The following is a 19,829-nucleotide window of genomic DNA, read 5'->3' as shown; positions in this document are numbered from 1 at the left end:
ATTTTCAGATATATCAGTAACAGGTAAATATGTCAAATTATAACCTAAATATTTAAATGAGTTTACCTATTCTAACGTATGGGTTCTAATGCAAATTTTACTCCTAACTGGCTGTTTACCTTGGAACGCCATAATTTTTGTTTTGTTTGCGGAAATTTTCATATTGAAATTTTGTGCTATTATATTCAGATGATATATTGAGTATTGCAGCTCGTCTTCATTTGTAGTAAAGAGAACCTGATCGTCTGCATATAATAATGTATCTAGAGTACAATTTCGGAAGAGCGGGATGTTTCCATGAATTGTTAGTCGCCAATGTCTGATGATGGAGTTGATGTATATATTGAATAAAAGTTTATCGGTCTCTATTCGGTATGTTGTGACCCGATAGTAATTTTGATAATATTGTGGTTATATAATTCGTAAATTGTTCTTATAATTGCGTTTGGAACTAAATCATCTGCCAAAATTTGAAAGAGCTTATTTCTGTCAACACGGTCGAAAGCTTTTTCGTAATCAATAAAACCCAAGTGAGTTTCTTTATTAAATTCCCTATGTTTTTCGATCAAAATCTTCAAATTAAAAATATCTAAAATAAAAAAATATAAACTGTAAATATGAATATTAAATTTATTACTTATTTGTATTACGTGTAATATTTAAGTAATGAAAGATCAAGGTAATGCATTAATTTCTTACTGAGTGAAGTTTGTAAATTGGCACATTTTCTTTGGCAGTGGGTAAAATGAATAGCAGTGCCTAAAGTGATAACTTACTTTTGTAGACACAAATATTTTAAAGACTCAGTTTAGGCACTCATAACAGTGGATAAAATGCTACTTAGGGCACTGTCGTAGAAAGGAACTAATTTTTGTAGGAGAAGTATTTTTTAAGCCGGTGCTTTTCTTATGTGAAGTTTGCTCATATGTGCAATGAGGTCAATGATTGTTAAAATAATATAATACTCATATAGGTATATCTATATCCAAATCGTGGCTGGTATCGAGTTATTTGCACAGCGATAAAACAACAATCGACTTGATTGCTTGTATAATGCTGTTATGATAGGCTACTAGGTTGTTTTTATGACAGCACAAGTGGATTGAATACCAATTATTATTTTATTAAAGTGATATAGCCGTAGATTTTATAGTAAATGTGATCTTTTTCAGTCATTGTTTTGGGTTTTGATATTGGAAACAAACAAATAAATTACTATAATATTACATTATATAAAGAAAACAAACAGGCTTCAATGTCTGTGATGTAATATCACGGAGAGCACTGGACATGTTTGTAAAATAACATATAGAGTACTTGTCTTGCACAATGCGTATTACTAATATAACTCTTTATCCAGGTTTTCCACATCTGGTGTCTCTTCACTTTCATTACACTTGAGACCTTGAAAAAATGAAACATACACGAATGGTATAAAGGACATATTTTGTCAATAGATAAAAGAAGGACCATGATTGAGGTTCAACTTTATGAAGAAAAAATGTGTTCGGTGTACCACATAAATATATTTTCTCCCAGTTTTTAATAACTAAAACACTTTGCTTTAAATGTATTAGAGATTATGAATTGTCTACCATTTGTAATTCCTAAATTGTGTATTGTTCATTAAAAATCTTAGATGACTTGTAATCATCTAGCTAAATAAATAAATCTATTTCATATTATTATCGCTTACAAATATTCTTCATATTATTATCTCAATTTATTACGCATAACTAAAAAAGTACAATTCAGTTTAAACAGTGAAAATGATAGAATCGCTAGGAAATCTTAATACGAGAGTGGTTTATATAGAAAGTAAACGCACACAATATAACTTGTAATTAATATTAGTATAAGCTTTATAAAATTAACGCAGTAAGGTCATTTACGTAATAAAATGTACACTGTTATATGAATCTTACCGCTTTGTAGGGAATCCGAAACCACTATGACATGGATGGCAATACGTAATATGATACTTTCATCAATAATGTAACAGGGAAAGTCTCCTACCCATTCACGATACGCTGTAACGTACCCATTCATTATTGTACTTGGATCAATGTGCAATAGTCACCATGTCCATCGATCTGTAAAACCGAAGAAAGATATATTTTTCAAGTCTTTTAAACTTGAAAGTTCCGGTAAATTTCTTATGTGTGTGTGTGTGTGTGTGTGTGTGTGCTTGTGCGTGAGCGTAGTGTAATGTGTGTTTGTGCGTGTATATTTGTGCATGTGTTTGTTTTTTTGTGCGTGTATTTTGTGTTTGTGTGTGTTTTTGTGTTTGTGTGTATTTTTGTGTTTGTGTGTCTTCTTGTGTTTGTGTTGCAATATATTCTTGAACGAGTTAATGTGTTTTTTATTACAAGTTTAATATCAGAAAATAATATGGGTATTGATCTTACACAGTGCTTCCATGAATGTAATAGAGATTGTCCCAATGCACTGAGAAGCTTCATAACTCTAAATGGATTGAAGTACGGACCCTGCAACTCATCTCATTTTGGAAGCTTATAAAGAATTTGAAGATATACTTCTTCATTCCCTAGAGGAAAAAAAAATGACGACCAAATCTAATATTTGAAATTAGTTTATACCGAATAAACGGCATTCTTTTATGAACAAACCTGTATTATTATTTTTCATAAACTTAACAAAGTTAAGAGAACTTTCAAATATTTCTTGACTTACAAGTTAGTAGTTTATGATGTAGTTCTAAACATATCCATACAGCACCGACTGTCATGCGGACCCTAGTGAAACTAATTGCTTCTGCCGAAATGACCCATACAATTCAAGAAGTGTTCACAACTAGTGGTCGCTAATCTTTTTAGAAAGAGAAACAGCACTTGCGTAACTGCATAGACCTACTCTTTGTACCACAAAATGTAGAGGTTTAACTTAAATGGCAACGAAAGTATAAATATTTTTTTATGTCTGTACCAATTTATCTTAAAAATAATTATCCCTTTTGTACGATCAACAAACCATTTTATTTCCCATTGTATTACAATGTATTATACGTATAAAAAAAGAAAAGCACATACCCACTTAATTTCAACTTGAAGTAAATCTTCATAGTGTGTTGTTGCTTCCAACTGAATTCCGATTAATTTTGCAGCGATATTTATGACATTTTTTTCTACCATTCTCGGATATATTAATTCGTAGGTTTTGATTATGAAGAAAATCCAGCAACTAGTTTAGGGGAAATCGTTTCACACAGAAATACACACAGATAGACATAGAGACAGACAGACAGGCAGATAGATGGCGCTTCCCAACCCTAAACCGTTTTCAGGGTACTAGAAATGCTGTGAACTTATATTTCCATGTAAATTGCGAAATGAGTATTTGCAAGGTTGCAATACCTTGTCTTTGTACTTCGTATAAGAAGAAATTAAATTAAGCATCAGTGATATATTTAGTGGTTTAGGAGTAGCTTTGTAGATGATGTTATAATTAATTTAAAATTCCACTTTTTAGATAAGAATTCATCCTCATTCATTTTAATGTCTTGTAGCTGTGCAATGTATCGACCAGTCCCGCTCTGTTCTAGTCTAATATTGGCCTGAAAGAGCACCAAAATGAGATTAAAGGTGAAAATTCTTAAACGGATAGGAAACCCTAGAGATGGGGGAAAAACAATTTGGGGTACTGTAAGCAGGGGTGTGACGTCTGGACTCCTGATCAACTTACCGCGGTGTAGTCGGCGCCGACGAAGGCTTGTTCCACCCCCAGGAATATGGTGATGGGCAGGATAAGCAGTTGGTTGCGTTCCTTTAGTAGTTGAAGTGTTATAGCTAAGAGTCGGAAACCCGACATTCCTGTTCCGCTGCCCTCACGAACGCCTTCATTGTATCTAAGAGGCAAAACGTTACACAGATGTTAATAGTACATTATGCAAAGAGCCTATAATTGTAGTAATTAAGATACGAGTATGTTTATGAAACGAGGGCAAGCGAGTTTCATAATTTTCATACGAGCGTCTTAATTACCATTATAGTCAAGTTTCATACGACTTTTTATGCTCGACCATATTTCTAACTTGAAATTATTCATAAGTATTCATGTTATTCTTATCTGACTGAGGAGCGGTGTCCGCCATTTTTACTTTGTCTAATCTCGCGCTAATTGTCTTTCGATTGCATATCCGAGAATAATCGACACTTGCGCTTTCATATTGCTACAATGGTATTTTCTGATTGGTGGAACACCTGAACTTTAATGAATAGGTGTCCTTTAATGAGATCCATTAAAGGGCTGCTACCAGGTGTGCAATTACTACATTTCGGCATGGTCGAGAATAAAAAATGTTACACACACTCGTCCACATCAGATGTAGTTTGACGAATCAAAACATGAAAATAGAAATATTTGTCTCTGTGCATATATCCAGTGCTGTCATAGAGACCATACGGAATATGGGAACCTAGATTTTTTAGTGAATCGTATTGGGAAGAGAAAATTTCGGCCATACAGAGCCATACAGGGTATACGTACCAAAGTTTTGTACATGGAGATGTATATTTTAGCTCAAAATACTGCGGACTGAGGATTAGGGAAACAGCTGGACGTGTCTGAGGTCAGGAGCATAGACAAGACTAATGGAGGAAATGCAAAAGAAGACATGATAAGAACGAATGAAGGAACGAAGCGATTATCAGATATTAGTGATTGTGAGGATAGAATAGATAGGGCTTTGGAGAGGTTATTAGCGAAGAAGAAGAAGAGTGCTAAAAAGTGAGTGTAAGAAAGTTAGGGGTGGCAAAAGTGGTAGAATAGAAACAGAGAAGAAAGTGTTAAGTGTAAGAAGATAGTGTAAGACTGTAATAAGATAGACTAACAAACAATGAATAAAAGAGAATTAAAGTGAAAAAAAAAACATCTGAACAAATGTGAAGTGAAGAGAGGGACATTGGAAGTGTAATTAAGTGAATTAGATATTTCATGTTTTTTAATGTTGTGGATTGGGAGTAGTATCAGGGGTACTATAACTGTAGGAGTATTATAGAAATAAATATATGAAATGAGGTAATAAAGTAGGAAATTTAGCAGTGAAGCTAAGAGAAAGAGATGAATACGTAAATAAACGGAGGGTAGAAAAAAATGAGTGATGTAAGTGTTGTAAAACAGAGAAAAGGGAAAAGTCAACAATTAATGTAAGGGAAAATAGCTGGAAAATAATGATTAAGAGTAGATAGATTTGAGAGTAGGGAAGAAAATAAATAAATAATGCAAATTATTAAGGAAGGAATATGCAATAGGCCTATTTAATAGGTAAGCGAGAAATGGAAGTGAGATAGTCTAGGTATGAGAGAGAATAGAAGAGGATAGAGAGGGAAGGACATAGAGCAATTCAGTTAAAACAGAACATTAGAAAGTAATCAAGAAATACTTGGCAAATGAATATATTAATAGAAAAGGTGGTATGTATTAAAGGGATGGTGGATCGAAAAGCAGAAATGTGAAGGTCCACCATAACTGTGAATGGTAAAGTTGGCTGACAAATATCGCATCGTATCGTATCCTATTTTAGCTCGGAGATCTGTACTGATCATACAGGGTGGCGCACGAAATGTTGAACCATTTCATTTTGATTTTGTGGCTATAATATTAAAGTGACATATTTCTAACTGCGTTCGTAAATGCAGAGGACTCTGGAGAGTCCGCTAGGGCTCAGCAGAGATCAGGGTTCCTGCACAACATCTGGTTCTCTGACGAGGCGTATTTCCATGTGAATATGTGGTTTTGGGCTAGAGAAAGTCCACGCAACGTTCATGAAAAGGACAATTACGACCAAAAAGTGTGTGTTTGGGCTGCCTTGTCAAGCCACGGAATAAAAGGACCCAATCAGGTAATCGTCCACAGCTGTAGAGTAACGGTTAACATGTCTGACCGTGAAACGAGCGGGACCGAGTTCAAATCCTGGTTGGAACACGTTACCTCGTTGAGGTTTCTTCCGGGGTTTTCCCTCAACTCATTAAGAGCAAATGCTTGATAACTTTCGGCGCTGGCCTTGAACTCATTTTATAAATTATATTGCCAAACCTCTAACTCATATTTTTAATTTATGTTTTCTAAATGGCAAATTCCAAAATAAATTAAAAAATGCAATTGTGAAACCTATTTTTAAAACAGGAGACAAAAGAAATATGAACAATTATAGACCAATACCATTACTTTCATGTATTTCAAAATTACTAGAAAAATGTATTAAAGTTCGATTAATGAATTATCTTGATAAATATAATATATTAAGTGATAATCAATTTGGTTTTCGAAAAAAATACAGTACAGATAATGCAATATATCAAGTTACTAAAAAAATTGTTAGAGAATTTGATCAAGGTAACAAATGTATTGGTATTTTCCTGGACATAAGAAAAGCATTTGATACAGTGAAACATGACATCTTAATTGAGAAATTAGACTTATTAGGAATCAAAGGTAATGCTTTAAACTTAATAAAATCGTATCTTGACGACAGAATTGAAATAACGAAAATTGACAATTATTCAAGTGAACCTTTAATTATTAATATAGGTGTTCCCCAAGGCACAGTTCTAGGCCCTATTCTATTTTTAATATAGCCTATATTAATGACTTATTAAAAATTGACTTACAGCAATACAATGGTGTTCACTATTCTTATGCAGATGACGAGTTTTACTTTTTGGTGGAAAAACCTAGTATGATGCATATAATAATTCAAATAATGGACTTAAATTAATAAAAAATGGTTTGACATAAATTATCTTTCTATCAACGAAAATAAAACCATAATTATTCCATTCTCATTATCTGAAAAATGTAACAAACCTCTTGCATATATATTAAGTAATAAATTACATAATTCTGATTGTTGTCTTATACAGTGTAAATGTCCGATTATTAAAGAGTCCTCTGAAGTTAAGTATTTAGGCGTAATTTTCGATAATCATTTAAAATGGAACCAACACATTAATTACCTTTGTAATAAATTACGTAAAATAGTATATTATTTTGTTTTATTGAGGAATTACTTGTCAATAAGTTTATTACGTACAATATATTTAACTTTATTTCAATCGGTAATTATGTATGGAATTATAGGATGGGGTAGCTCATTTATATCCAATTTTAATCCACTTTATTTATTACAGAAGAAAATAATTAAAATATGTCTTCATAAACCTATTGATTTTCCATCTCAAAATTTGTTCCCAGACTTTAATGTACTTAACGTAAGACAAATTTATTATATTGTATTAATAAAATTCATACATAAAAATCGAAATAATTTTGAATTGTATTCTCATAGTTATGAAACAAAAGGTATGAATTCTTTAAGACTGTTTGAACCAAAATGCAACAATGTTACAGTATTTAATCATAGTAGTAATTTAGGCCCAAGAATATATAATAAATTTATATTTAAGTATCCTAATCTTGTCAATTCTAATAGTTCTAGTATTAAATTGAAAAAGTTATGTATGGATTTTATAAAAAATTGAAAAATTGTAAATTTAAATTTATATACTATAATTGCATAGTAGACATAAGACAAATTGTATTGTATAATTATTATTTCAATTCAGGAATCCGCCCCTGAGCACGAGTTCTACTCTTTCAGGGGCGAGCTAACGTTTTTCTGTATATATGTTATATTTTATGTTACAATTATTAGCAAAATAATAAATAAATAAATAAATAAAAAAAAAATTTCGCTGGCATTATCACCTTCATTTCACCCTGAAGCTAGATAACCATTGCAGTTAATAAAAAGCAAACAAAGCCATCGACGTAGCGCAGAAGGTTAAGGCGCTTGCCTGCCTATCTGGAGTTGCGCTCGGGCACGAGTTCGATCCCCGCTTGGGCTGATTATCTGGTTGGGTTTGTTCTGAATTTTCTCCAACCGTAAGGCGAATGCCAGGTAATCTATGACGAATTTTCGGCCTCATCTCGCCAAATACAATCTCGCTATCACCAATCACATCGACGCTAAATAACGTAGTAATTGGTACAGCGTCGTTAAATAACCTAGTAAAAAATAAATAAAATAAACTAATGAAAAATTAACCAAATAATCAGCCCGAACGGGAATCGAATCCACACACGATCGTAGCTGCGAATCACCAGGAAAATGCATTATCCCCTGAGCTATGCCAGTGTTTTTTTTATAGACTCTACATCAGAAAAATATAGAGTTGTGGGTTTATTGTAATTCCGGACGTAAGACTGGTATGACAACCCTGGAGAAAGACAAAGGAGGGATTAGGAGACAGAGATAAATTTATCGCCCGGGAACCTTGGATTTAATGGCTAGCATGATAGTCACTTCACAAGCCGAGGACAACTTGTAACAAATTATGCAACTCGGTAATTTGTGTGTTGAAATTTAGTTGCCTTATCATGGGAATATTCTATTATTTAGGATTGGTAACTTAGAGAAAAAACGTTATGGTGAATACTTGAGAAGAGAGCCGAATATGCTTTTCGAAGTAACTAAACAGCTCAGTACTTTAAGATATGATTATGATAATTACAAACACTTCTCGATTTAAACAGTTCGTACTCTCTTAATTTTTCGTTATAAGTTGAATCGGTCATTTGTAAAACCACATGAGTCGCAGAAAATAAGTTTCGAGAAACATAGAAAAACTACCTATAGACCTAGTTGATGCATTTTCTGTTAGGTCTGTGAAATTTTTACAGGAGGACTGCACATTAGTATATCTGATTACAAAAGCATTGTATCTTAATTATCTCATTTCATATCGCCTTAAAATATATATATATATATATATATATATATATATATATTTAATTTCTTGGACTCATGTTGTTTTAACAACTACCAATAATATCTCCAGTATCCTGACAAAATATGGAGTGTATTGTTTGTTGTAGTGTGAAATACATTATTATACAGTGTTCAATCAATTTATATTGTTATTTTTATTTCATATTCAAAATAATTCATATCATTCACAAATTAAATTCAAAATATTATAGCCGACTAAAAAAAAGTTATTTGCGAGTAATTAATTTTCATACCAGTGTGTCACATGTTTAATGACAATGTATGAGTACAGACATATCTTTAGTTCACAATAAGAAAATAACATAAATTGCATATTATCCCTCCAAAAAAGACGGTGCTTCTTTGGGATCTCTCTTCGAGGACTTTTTCTCTTTATATCATGCACTTCTACAAGTCCTTGAAGGTACACAGGTACACATCTTGTTCATTTTTGCTTTCAAATGACGTAGTTTTATTAAAAATGTCTATTCTATCTGGAACAGGTACTTTAATATAACACTGTTGATTATTTTTTCTTCTACAGAACTCTTGGAACTACACTCACTGTCACACCTTGACAAAGAAGTGCATGATAGCAAATGCGTCATGGCTGCACAAAGTGTTAAAGTCACATGAGTCCGCAACTGATGTGGTTTTGAAAGAACTAAATGTTTTAAGATTTTATAGAATGCTTAGTAATGATCGGACTCATGTTGTTTTGACTGGAAATGACGCGTCTACCCTAAGTGCTTCCTATAGTATCAGTAACTCATTTTCGTAAAAATGTGGACTCATGTGGTTTTACAAATGACCGCTTCAACTGCAAATTGTCTACAAACATTTACCCAATGTACTTTATAATATACGGTTATTCAAAAGTAAGTTCCCATTTTGAAATGGTAATAAGTTTGTCAAATTTTTAGATTCCACAAAAATAAAAACACCAATTTGTTCGTAAAGAAATGGGATTTTATTAAAATACGAAAAAATTAAATGTAACCACTACCGTGTTGTTCAATAAGAAATAGTCTTTCTTTTTTGCTATAAACGGTGTTAGTAAGCACATTCCTAGGGATGTTTTCAATGACATCCGATATTGACTGTTTCAGTTTCTCACGTGTAGTACATTTACTAAGAAATATCTTTCCTTTTACATAACCCCATAACCAGTAGTCAGCTGGATTTATGTGTGGTGACCTAGAAGGCCAACTGTTCGGAAAATGTCTACTAATTACACGATCACCAAATGTGTTGCGAAATAGTGTTTTTACATTATTGTGTATGTGAGGTGGAGCGCCGTCTTGTATGAAAACAATGTTTTCGATTTCATGATTCTGCAACGCTGGTAATGCAAAGTCTTGCAACATTTGAAAATATCGCTGCCCGGTTACCGTCACTGTTTTTGTTTGTCCATTTTCAAGTTCTTCATAGAAATACGGTCCTATTATGAAATGTGACGTGAAACGACGCCAAACAATAACCGTGATATAATCTAATCCCTGCTGTATAATTGTGTTCGGATTATCTTCTGCCCATATCCTGCAATTATGAGGGTTAACACTTCCGTTCAATTCGAAATGTGCCTCATCTGTCCATTTCTCAATCCATGTAACTTTCGATATCTTCTCAATGCATATGCATATTGTCTAATGCATTCGTAATAGCACTGAAAGAGGCCAATTCGAACGCGTAAAGGTAAAACCATTGTAAAAATTATTAAAATTACTCTCCTACAACTGCCGTCTGTATTCTGAACAACAATCATTGTTTATACAAACGTTACCATAGCAACAAAACACGCATCGATAGAAAAAAAATCCCACACCTTCTTAACAGTAATGATACTTATATGTAGGGCTAGGGTTTTGATGACCTATAAATCATGAAAACATGTCCTAAAAACAATGCATTTATGACCTAAAAATCATAAAAAAAAAAGCCATTAAAATGCCCTAAAATTGATCTTACATAATTGGCTTAGTAGGAAAAGAGGTTTTGCACTACTTAATATTTATATTAGTACTAGTGGCTTGTGCAGCAATTGCTGCAAACTAAGTCCATAAAAAGTTCAAATAAAAATTCTCCAGATTATTTTCAATGAAGAATATCAGACATTTTGATAGTTATTTGCTTCCATAATAGTGAAACATATTCCCTCTGAATGGATTTTTTTTAGGCCAAATACTTTTTCTTGAACCTATCCAACTTCAGTTTTTGAGTTTCAACGCGAAAACGCAAGTATCAATGTCAGGACGATAGCAGTAGCTATTTCAGGTCATTGTGGATTGTAGGCGAAAGTTAAAAAAATGTCAGGTTTGCTAAGCTTTCGAACAATAGCATTTTCGTATAGCTGTTGCATGTAGAACTTGAAATGTAGAGCGTAAAATCATTTTATCCTACTAAGTGATCTTGCTGAAATGATTTGGAGACTACAAAATTTTCTAGGCCTTTTATTTTATCAGTAAGTAATACCTTTTGATTTTCCTTAGGAACTGTATTTTTGCGCTCTCTCGAGCCAATACTGAAGACAATGACACATATCAATATCTACACTACACTGCCATTAAGTATATGAAAAAGACCCAACTCCACTGGGTTAATAAGTATAAAAAATATTTGATTTTTAATAACAATATTATTATCTTACTTAAGCTTTGTAGTTATATATAGCAGCCACTCAGTAAATTATAGAAATGAAGATATAAATTAAGATATTCTCTACATTTACTTACATAACCACAAAACGTTTCACTTTCATGTCATCAGTATAGCATCAATATTATGTACAATTAATGAAAAAATAGATGCATCATAATATTAACTATAATAATATTTAATTTATAATTGTAATAATGTCATCAAACCACCTCAAGTTTCGTAGATTTGAATATCCAATACACAGCTGTACTCAGAAAATTATACACTGTAGAATCAGTTTTTAATAACAAATTGAATTGAGCTCTAAACATGTCGGCAATCCTGCAGGTCATGGCCTTCGTGTAATAGCCTATTGTTTATTGTAGTGTGTGTTTTGTTCTGAAATTCAATCAAGTCGGCCGTGATTGAATAAAATTAGTTCTCAAAACTGACAATAGATTGATTTTGGAAAATAGGAAAATTATGCAGGAAAATTGACATTTCACTGAAAACTACTACTTTTCCGAAAAACTTTGGATGCCAGGCATGAAAATGAGGGGTCACTCATTAAAATCCGTTCAGCCGTCTTCCCGTAATTTCCATTACCAGTTCAAATTATATATATAAATTTAAATTAAATTGTATATAATTTTTTCTAAGTAGTACACTTTAATTAATTATTTCACCTGATGTAGTTTCCATGTATGATAGTTCACCTCTGCGTTGGCATGTGGACGTGAGGTCAGCAGTTACCTGGTGTGTCTTGGCCCTTCATGGGCTGTAGCGCCATGGATTTACTTTACTTTTAGTATCCATGTAGTCTACCACAAGGCCACTCTTATTCGGAATTAGCAGTATAGAGGAGTCTATATTGAAGGGGTGGTTGGACTTACCCATTACATGGGGTGTACTACGTTAAAATGGCAATATTTGTGTAGAAAAACGATTAAAATATCATACAAAATTAATTTATTAATGGACAAAATATGTAAAGAAAATATCAAAGGAAATAAACATTATTTTACATTTATAATGGGGATTTATGACCAAAATTAAATGAAAATGCCTAAAAAATGACCGAATAAGACAAAAGATGCTCTTATGAGTTGAAACAGGCAAAAAATGAAAAAAAAAATGCCCTAACAAATATGTGTTAAAACACTCAGTTTATCACATAACACATAAATACTAAAGCGGCTATGTTTCTGGCTTACTAGAAAAAAGATGCAATTTCATCTATATAAAACCTATATGAAACCAAACTGCTTATATGTACAGAAGATACAGCTGTTACAAAATGGAAACTTACTTTTGAGTAACGCTATATCGTATATACAGGGTGGAAGTGAAATAACCTTGCAGATTGAAAGGGACGATAGGGTACTCTGAACTCGAAAACCTGTATTGCGCTTTGTGATTAAATAGGTGGTTAATTAGAAAATGAAGTTTGAAGTTTCAAGTTCGACAATATCTCCGCCGCTAACACACACTTCTTGTGATACAGATGTAAGAGGTCAATGAACTCATTAGGTAAGGCCCGTAACACACTTGAAGAGTTTTCGCCAGCGAGAAATGTGTTGCGAGAAAATTAAAAAATTGATAACATGGATCCAAATGGACGTCCACACACTGGAAGAGATTCTCGTTCGAGGCAAAAACCTCGCGCGAGTTTCTCGCTGGAATCGGTAGCTCAGCGAATTTTCTTGACACATTTATCAAAGATGTTTGACATTTATACTCTTTATGACGATTGAATGTAGAAAAAGATATCACAGATGGCGATGAATTGTATTGTTTTTATTTGAAAATGAGGAAAGATGGCCAGAAACTTATCGTACTTCTACGATGTCACCCGTAGACCTATTTATATGATACACGGGATGAAACTATAAAAACACGAAACTTAAAGAAGAAATCAGGAGACAAATATCAGATTATCTGAAAATAAATAGAGCTATATTTTATTTTGATGAGGTTTAATAGTATTAATTAAACATCTGAAATAATGTATCTATATGTCTTAACAGTTTACATAATTTTAATCAGAACATAGCAAAGAATCCTCTATCATATCATGAATGGCAAAAACCTGAGGTCCATTCAACCTGAAATAACGCCTAAACCTATCATCATTCAAATCGAAACCAGTGTCCAAAACTCGCCCCTATTTTAGTAAGATACAGTGTGATTTTCAGATATTTCTGGCTTTAATTTTAGACCTACTTTTTCTTTTCATTAAAAAAATATGTTCATGTAACTCCATTTCCTCAACATCTGAATACTCAGATTCAACATAGCGTTCGTACGTACGGGAATTTGTAAAGTACGACAATATACTTACAGGTTATATATTTAAGTACGACAATATACGTAAATACATAACCTATAATATTTCCCTCAACGAGTCATTGCTATAATCAGAAAAATGCTTTCTGCATTAAGGCAGTGCATAGATGATCATAGCGAGGTGTGATCTGTGATAGCGAGAACTCGCCAAGTGTGTGGAGGAAGGCTCTTCGCCTCTTTCTCCGCAACACATTTCTCGCTGGCGAAAACTCTTCAAGTGTGTTACGGGCCTAACTCGGTGTGTCCCGCTAGATAAGCTGTTCTCTGGCTCTGTGTTGCAACCAACTCAAAGCGCGCAGCGGCATGGATTTAAAGGGTTTTAAAATTAAATTTACACGAAAATAGTCCACAATATTGAAATACGCCAGAGGATAAATTATTCTTTATTAGTTTCCTATCGATATACTGGTAACGATACATTGTAGTCCACCGCTGTGGAGTTACGGTTAGCCTGCCTGACCGTGAAACGAGCGAGCCTGGAATCAAATCCTGGTTGGGACAAATTATTTGATTGAGGTTTTTTCCGGGATTGTTTCTCAACCCATTAAGATCAAATGCAGGATAACTTTCGGCGCTGGACCTGGACTAATTTCGCTGGCATTATCACCTTCATCTCATTCAGGCGCTACAAAACCTTAGCAGTTGATAAAGCGCCGTAAAATAACTAATTAAAAATATGCATTATAGCTTTCAACTTCTTTCTGTGGGAATAAAATCATTTTCCGTTGTCAACTAATGATGATTATGATCTATTTAAGCCAGAATACGCCGTTGGTAAAAAGGGTTAATTGTGTCTCAAGAGACTTTCGTAATTATGAAAAAATGGAAGGGATTTCACTGAGTGTTGAACTCTTCATTAGGAACATATATTTAGACTCAATTCTGGGAAGTTAAAATGTATCTAACCAGTTTAATTATCTACTGTATATTGGCGAAAGGATAGTGTGTTCACATCAGTGCTTTCATATTGTATTGAAATAAACTTCGATGTTATTTTTCTAAATATTTACTATTTACTAGTTTATCATCGGCTCATGGTTAATTGGTTCGTAATTGAATGCAGCATTGATTGTAAAGAAGATGGGTAATTGCATACGTACTCATTACATTAAAGTATACATGTAAATAATATGATTACTTACTTACTTACTTACTTACAAATGGCTTTTAAGGAACCAGAAGGTTCATTGCCGCCCTCACATAAGCCCTCCAGCGGTACCTATCCTGTGCAAGATTAATCCAGTCTCTATCATCATACCCCACCTCCCTCAAATCCATTTTAATATTATATTCCCATCTACGTCTCGGCCTCCCTAAAGGTCTTTTTCCCTCCGGTCTCCCAACTAACACTCTATATGCATTTCTGGTTTCGCCCATACGTGCTACATGCCCTGCCCATCTCAAACGTCTGGATTTAATGTTAGAAAAATAAAGAAGGCAAACGTTCGAATTCTAAATGAGATGGTAGAACAAGTGGACAGCTTCAAATGCTTGGAATGTAGGGTAAGGTTTCCTAATTCCGTAACATATTTAATAAAGTCTATATTTATGCCAAAATTGTAATACAATTTTTCAAATAACACCTAAATGACGTTATTTGGACCTTTAGCTACAGTTTTTACAGCATCCAGTGTCAACAGTTTCACAAGTTTGGTATATTATATATGATTTTTCATTGTTATACAGTGGCTCCTAAATCCGTGACAGGGATCCAAATTCCGTGATATTGGTTTCCTAATTCCGTGATACTAAAATAATCCTCATTAACTGCTCAGAAAACAAACGTGTATTTGGAAAAACACTTAAAAGTCATGGTGTATTGTTTTAATATGGATTAAGCAAGAAATTACAACGTAGAAAAAGGGCCTAAGGGAAAAAAATTATAGAAATACTTGTGTAACTACAAGAATACATATTGCATATTAATATATTATAAACAAAATAAACTGAAAGTTAAATTCAATACAAAATTAAATTTGAATAAATTTAATTATAACACAATTATTTCTCATTATTTATATTCCTAATAACAGCAGTAATTAAGTTAAATATATGCCCTATTATTTTATTATAATTATAATTGATGTTTTCTATAACTTATTTGTATTATTATTTCCACGAACTATTTTCTTTCATAGACATTAATTTTCACAATTTAGCGTTGGCATCACTGGTCGAGTGAGCCAGGAAGGAGAAATATGAAAATAAATCCGAAAATGGGAAAGCTCCTGTAGCATTGTTATTGTTTCATAATGTTTAAATAATCATACACATTGATTCAGCTGACTTCAATCTACAGTAATATATCATTTTTATAATGCTATATTAATTCTTACCTCAAATATAAAGTGTTTCTTCAGGAGCGGTCACAAGAGAAAGAAAAACTTACTGGTCAACCACCTTTCACTGAACAAAAGCTTCTGCAGTCGACTGCTTCTATTCAAAAGGCGGGCAGTCAACAAAATTGAAAAGAAGACATCTCCTGGCATCTGTTAGGTATTTCAGACACTTGAAAGTCAGAGACCACAACTCCACGGCAGTCAATTGAAATTTTATCATGGGATTAGGGGTATCACGGAATTAGGCACCTTTACCCTACAGTAAGTAGTAACATGAGCTGCTGCTAGAAAGTCAGAAGGAATATAACAATAGCAAAAGAAGCTTTTAATAGAAAAAGAGCTTCTCCTGCGGAATAGGTAGAGACTAGTGAAGTGTTTTGTATAGAGTGTGGCATTGTATAGGGCAGAGACATGGACATTACGACGAAGCGAAGAAAAACGACAGAAAAATATTTGAAATATGGATATGGACAAGAATGAAGCGTGTGAAGTGGACACACAGAATAAGAAGTGAAAACTCACTCACTCACTCACTCACTCACTCACTCACTCACTCACTCACTCACTCACTCACTCACTCACTCACTCACTCACTCACTCACTCACTCACTCACTCACTCACTCACTCACTCACTCACTCACTCACTCACTCACTCACTCACTCACTCACCTTTTGAGACTGTCGACCCCGAGCGCTACGATGATACAGGCGCTGACCATACAGGCGAGGTAGATGCCAGCTACCAGGTAGATCTGATAATCTGGTGGACGTTCCATGTTAGAGTTTTCCTGAGCTTCGTTTCCAGGACAAAAGTTCGTGCCACATATTTCAGACACGTTGGTGGAAAGTACTGGCGACTCTCCGCTTGAGAATACTGCACAGAAAGAAGAGAATGGACTAATTCAGACTGTGATTCTGGAATGGATCAAATTTTATAAAAATCAGGCTATGAAATTACTGTTTCATTTGGAGTGATATCTGAAATATAGATACTTTAAATATACTTAGTTCGAAACTCTTACTATTGCTTATAAGCAGAAAGTGTATGCGGGATGACTTAAGGAAAAGTGAAGTTGTTTCGTATCGGAGTATATGGCACGTGCCGCGCTGTGTACCTGGCGAGTACAGCAGCGTACATAACGAAGGAACCTCGGTCCACATTGCAACGCAATGTGTGCAGTTGTGTTATCCTGCTCAAGTATTTAGTACGAGTTGAATAGTGTAGTGCTGATCCATTCATAATGTCGAAGTCAAAACGTTAAATTCGCTCAGAGATACGAAATGCAATTAAGAAGTATGAGAGTGACATTTTATGTATTAACGAAGACAATATCGTGTGTAATGCATGTAAAATTGAAATAAAAACCAGAACAACTCAGGCTATAGAGAAACATTGCAACAGTACATCGCACAGAAAATGCGTTAAATGAAATCTGAGGAACCATCATCATCATCATCATCATCATTTAGTTGTGCGAGTCTAAACGACACGTGCAACATGATGCTCAGTGCAAATATTCCTTAAAGAAATTGAGTGATCCCCATTTCAGAGTTTTTCTTCAGAAATTCTCTCGATACAAAAACTGTTTAAGCGATAGGCGAAGACGATTCAGCTTCGACAACTTACGAGAATATATCGTCGTTTACTGCAACGGTGGTAATTGCATCAATGATAACGAGAACTAAACTTGCAAGGTATGTACTACAGTACGTTATTTTTATTTTCCTTCTGACTGTACGGAGATACAGTAGCATGTTGACGTCGTCTGTTTACGTTTAAAACCTGTTGAGCCAATGGTGTGAATGAAAAAAAAATGTAACATATAGTTAAATGTGCACCTACATTCAACGATAAGTCATCCCGCATCCACTGTCTACTTATAAGTTTATAACATTATTGTGTTCTCTGTAAACCAATGCTCCTCAAAGTTTTCAGCGAAAGTCTTGATATGTTCGAATGTGAACACGTCTTGTTTACCAGTGCCTGTTATGAAAGAACTGAAACGGAGAGCGGAGAATAATTTTCGAGATCGCAGTTGATGCTTTCATGTAATTTTTCAGAAATGTAATTTCAGAATAATTTGTAAAATTATTTTTCTTTAACTGGTAATGCAAAATTGACAAATTTTTGACAAAACGAAGTGAGTCGTTTACATTTTGTGAATAGGTAAAGAGAACGGATTGGACAACGACAGTTATTTAAAATATGAATTTATTTAATTGTATGTATGCCTAAACTGGCTACGGCTTAAGGAACGTAGAAATTTTCATTCCCTTTTTATCTTTTTCCAAGTCCTTGATACTACTACACCTACCTACCTTGCTTTGCGCTTCAGTTACCTATCATCGTATCACAATCTCTAACTACGCACGCAAAATAGTCGCATACTAGCCATACCAACACATAAGACATCATCGTAATCATCACTCACTATATCGTTATCGCGCTTTTGGGATATCTTGTCCAGTGACATTGTCGGAATTTAAACAGTGTTAAAAAACAAACTTATTACACATCTTCTTACTGCGTAGAGTGCAATGCAGTAAACTGAGTATTCTATCTTATTGAAAATGTTTCGAAGTTGTTACTGTTTTATTTATCTTGATATTTGTACAATCAGTTATTTATTTTTAGATATTTAGTTATTTTATTTAATCACTAATATGCAGGCAATATATTGCATTAGCACTTTTCATGCTCATTGTGATCTTTTCTTTCTGCATTTTTGCATTTGTGTGTTTTTGTACTATTTCTATTTGTAATTTTATTTCTATTTCTCATTTACTTATTCTCTCTGCATTTGTTTTTTTTGTATATGCCTATTTGTATTCTGGTGGTGTGTTAGAGAAGGCCTGATGACCTTAACTCCATCAGATTAAATAAATAAATAAATAGATAGATAGATAGATAGATAGATAGATAGATAGATAGATATATAGATAGATAGATAGATAGATAGATAGATAGATAGATAGATAGATAGATATATAGATAGATAGATAGATAGATAGATAGATAGATAGATAGATAGATAGATAGATAGATAGATAGATAGATAGATAGATAGATAGATAGATAGATAGATAGATAGATAGATAGATAGATAGATAGATAGATAGATAGATAGATAGATAGATAGATAGATAGATAGATAGATAGATAGATAGATAGATAGATAGATAGATAGATAGATAGATAGATAGATAGATAGATAGATAGATAGATAGATAGATAGATAGATAGATAGATAGATAGATAGAATTTGCCTTCAAGTCCTATTCGCTGAAAGTAAAAAAAAAAAAGTAAATAGAAAATACGTTTAATATGGTTCAACGGATTTGTTTCTTCGAAGCGTATTAGGACATTCACCATATCAGTAGTAATTGGCAATAATGAGTTTTTCAGAATCGTATGGAGTTTACACATCTTAACTGCCATTAATGCTATGCTATAGAATGCTTCAAGTGTTGCTTTATCACTCCGGCTTGCTTCACAAAAATAGAAGGTTGTTGATTTTTCAAAGTAAGTAACTTTCTTTCGAAAAATTTCAAGGATGCGTTTTTAAGAAACAGCGAGGAAAAAAAAAACTAGCTTAGTCCTTTCACAAAAATGGACTTAACGCATTTTGGAATAAAACTCTTCAATTGTATGCCTAATAAATGTGTTTTAATATGTGTTAGTTTCCCTCAGAAATGTATTTTATTCCTTTTTAACACG

The 19,829-nt window shown here is 33.4% G+C and overlaps 1 protein-coding gene across 1 annotated transcript in view; it reads right to left on the bottom strand.

Moving 5' to 3' along the window:
* The window catches only part of LOC138706306 (UNC93-like protein), a 48,578-nt gene that overhangs the window by 15,235 nt on the left and 13,514 nt on the right, over positions 1–19,829 (bottom strand). The window contains exons 3-4 of the mRNA XM_069835426.1: positions 16,781–16,985; positions 3,703–3,865 (exon numbers count right to left, since the gene is read on the bottom strand). Coding sequence (XP_069691527.1) covers positions 3,703–3,865; positions 16,781–16,985 — 368 coding nt within the window. The remainder of the gene's footprint in view (positions 1–3,702; positions 3,866–16,780; positions 16,986–19,829) is intronic.

Source organism: Periplaneta americana, chromosome 1, assembly GCF_040183065.1.
Source record: "Periplaneta americana isolate PAMFEO1 chromosome 1, P.americana_PAMFEO1_priV1, whole genome shotgun sequence".
NCBI lineage: Eukaryota > Metazoa > Arthropoda > Insecta > Blattodea > Blattidae > Periplaneta > Periplaneta americana.
This window is presented reverse-complemented; position numbering and strand designations above follow the sequence as displayed.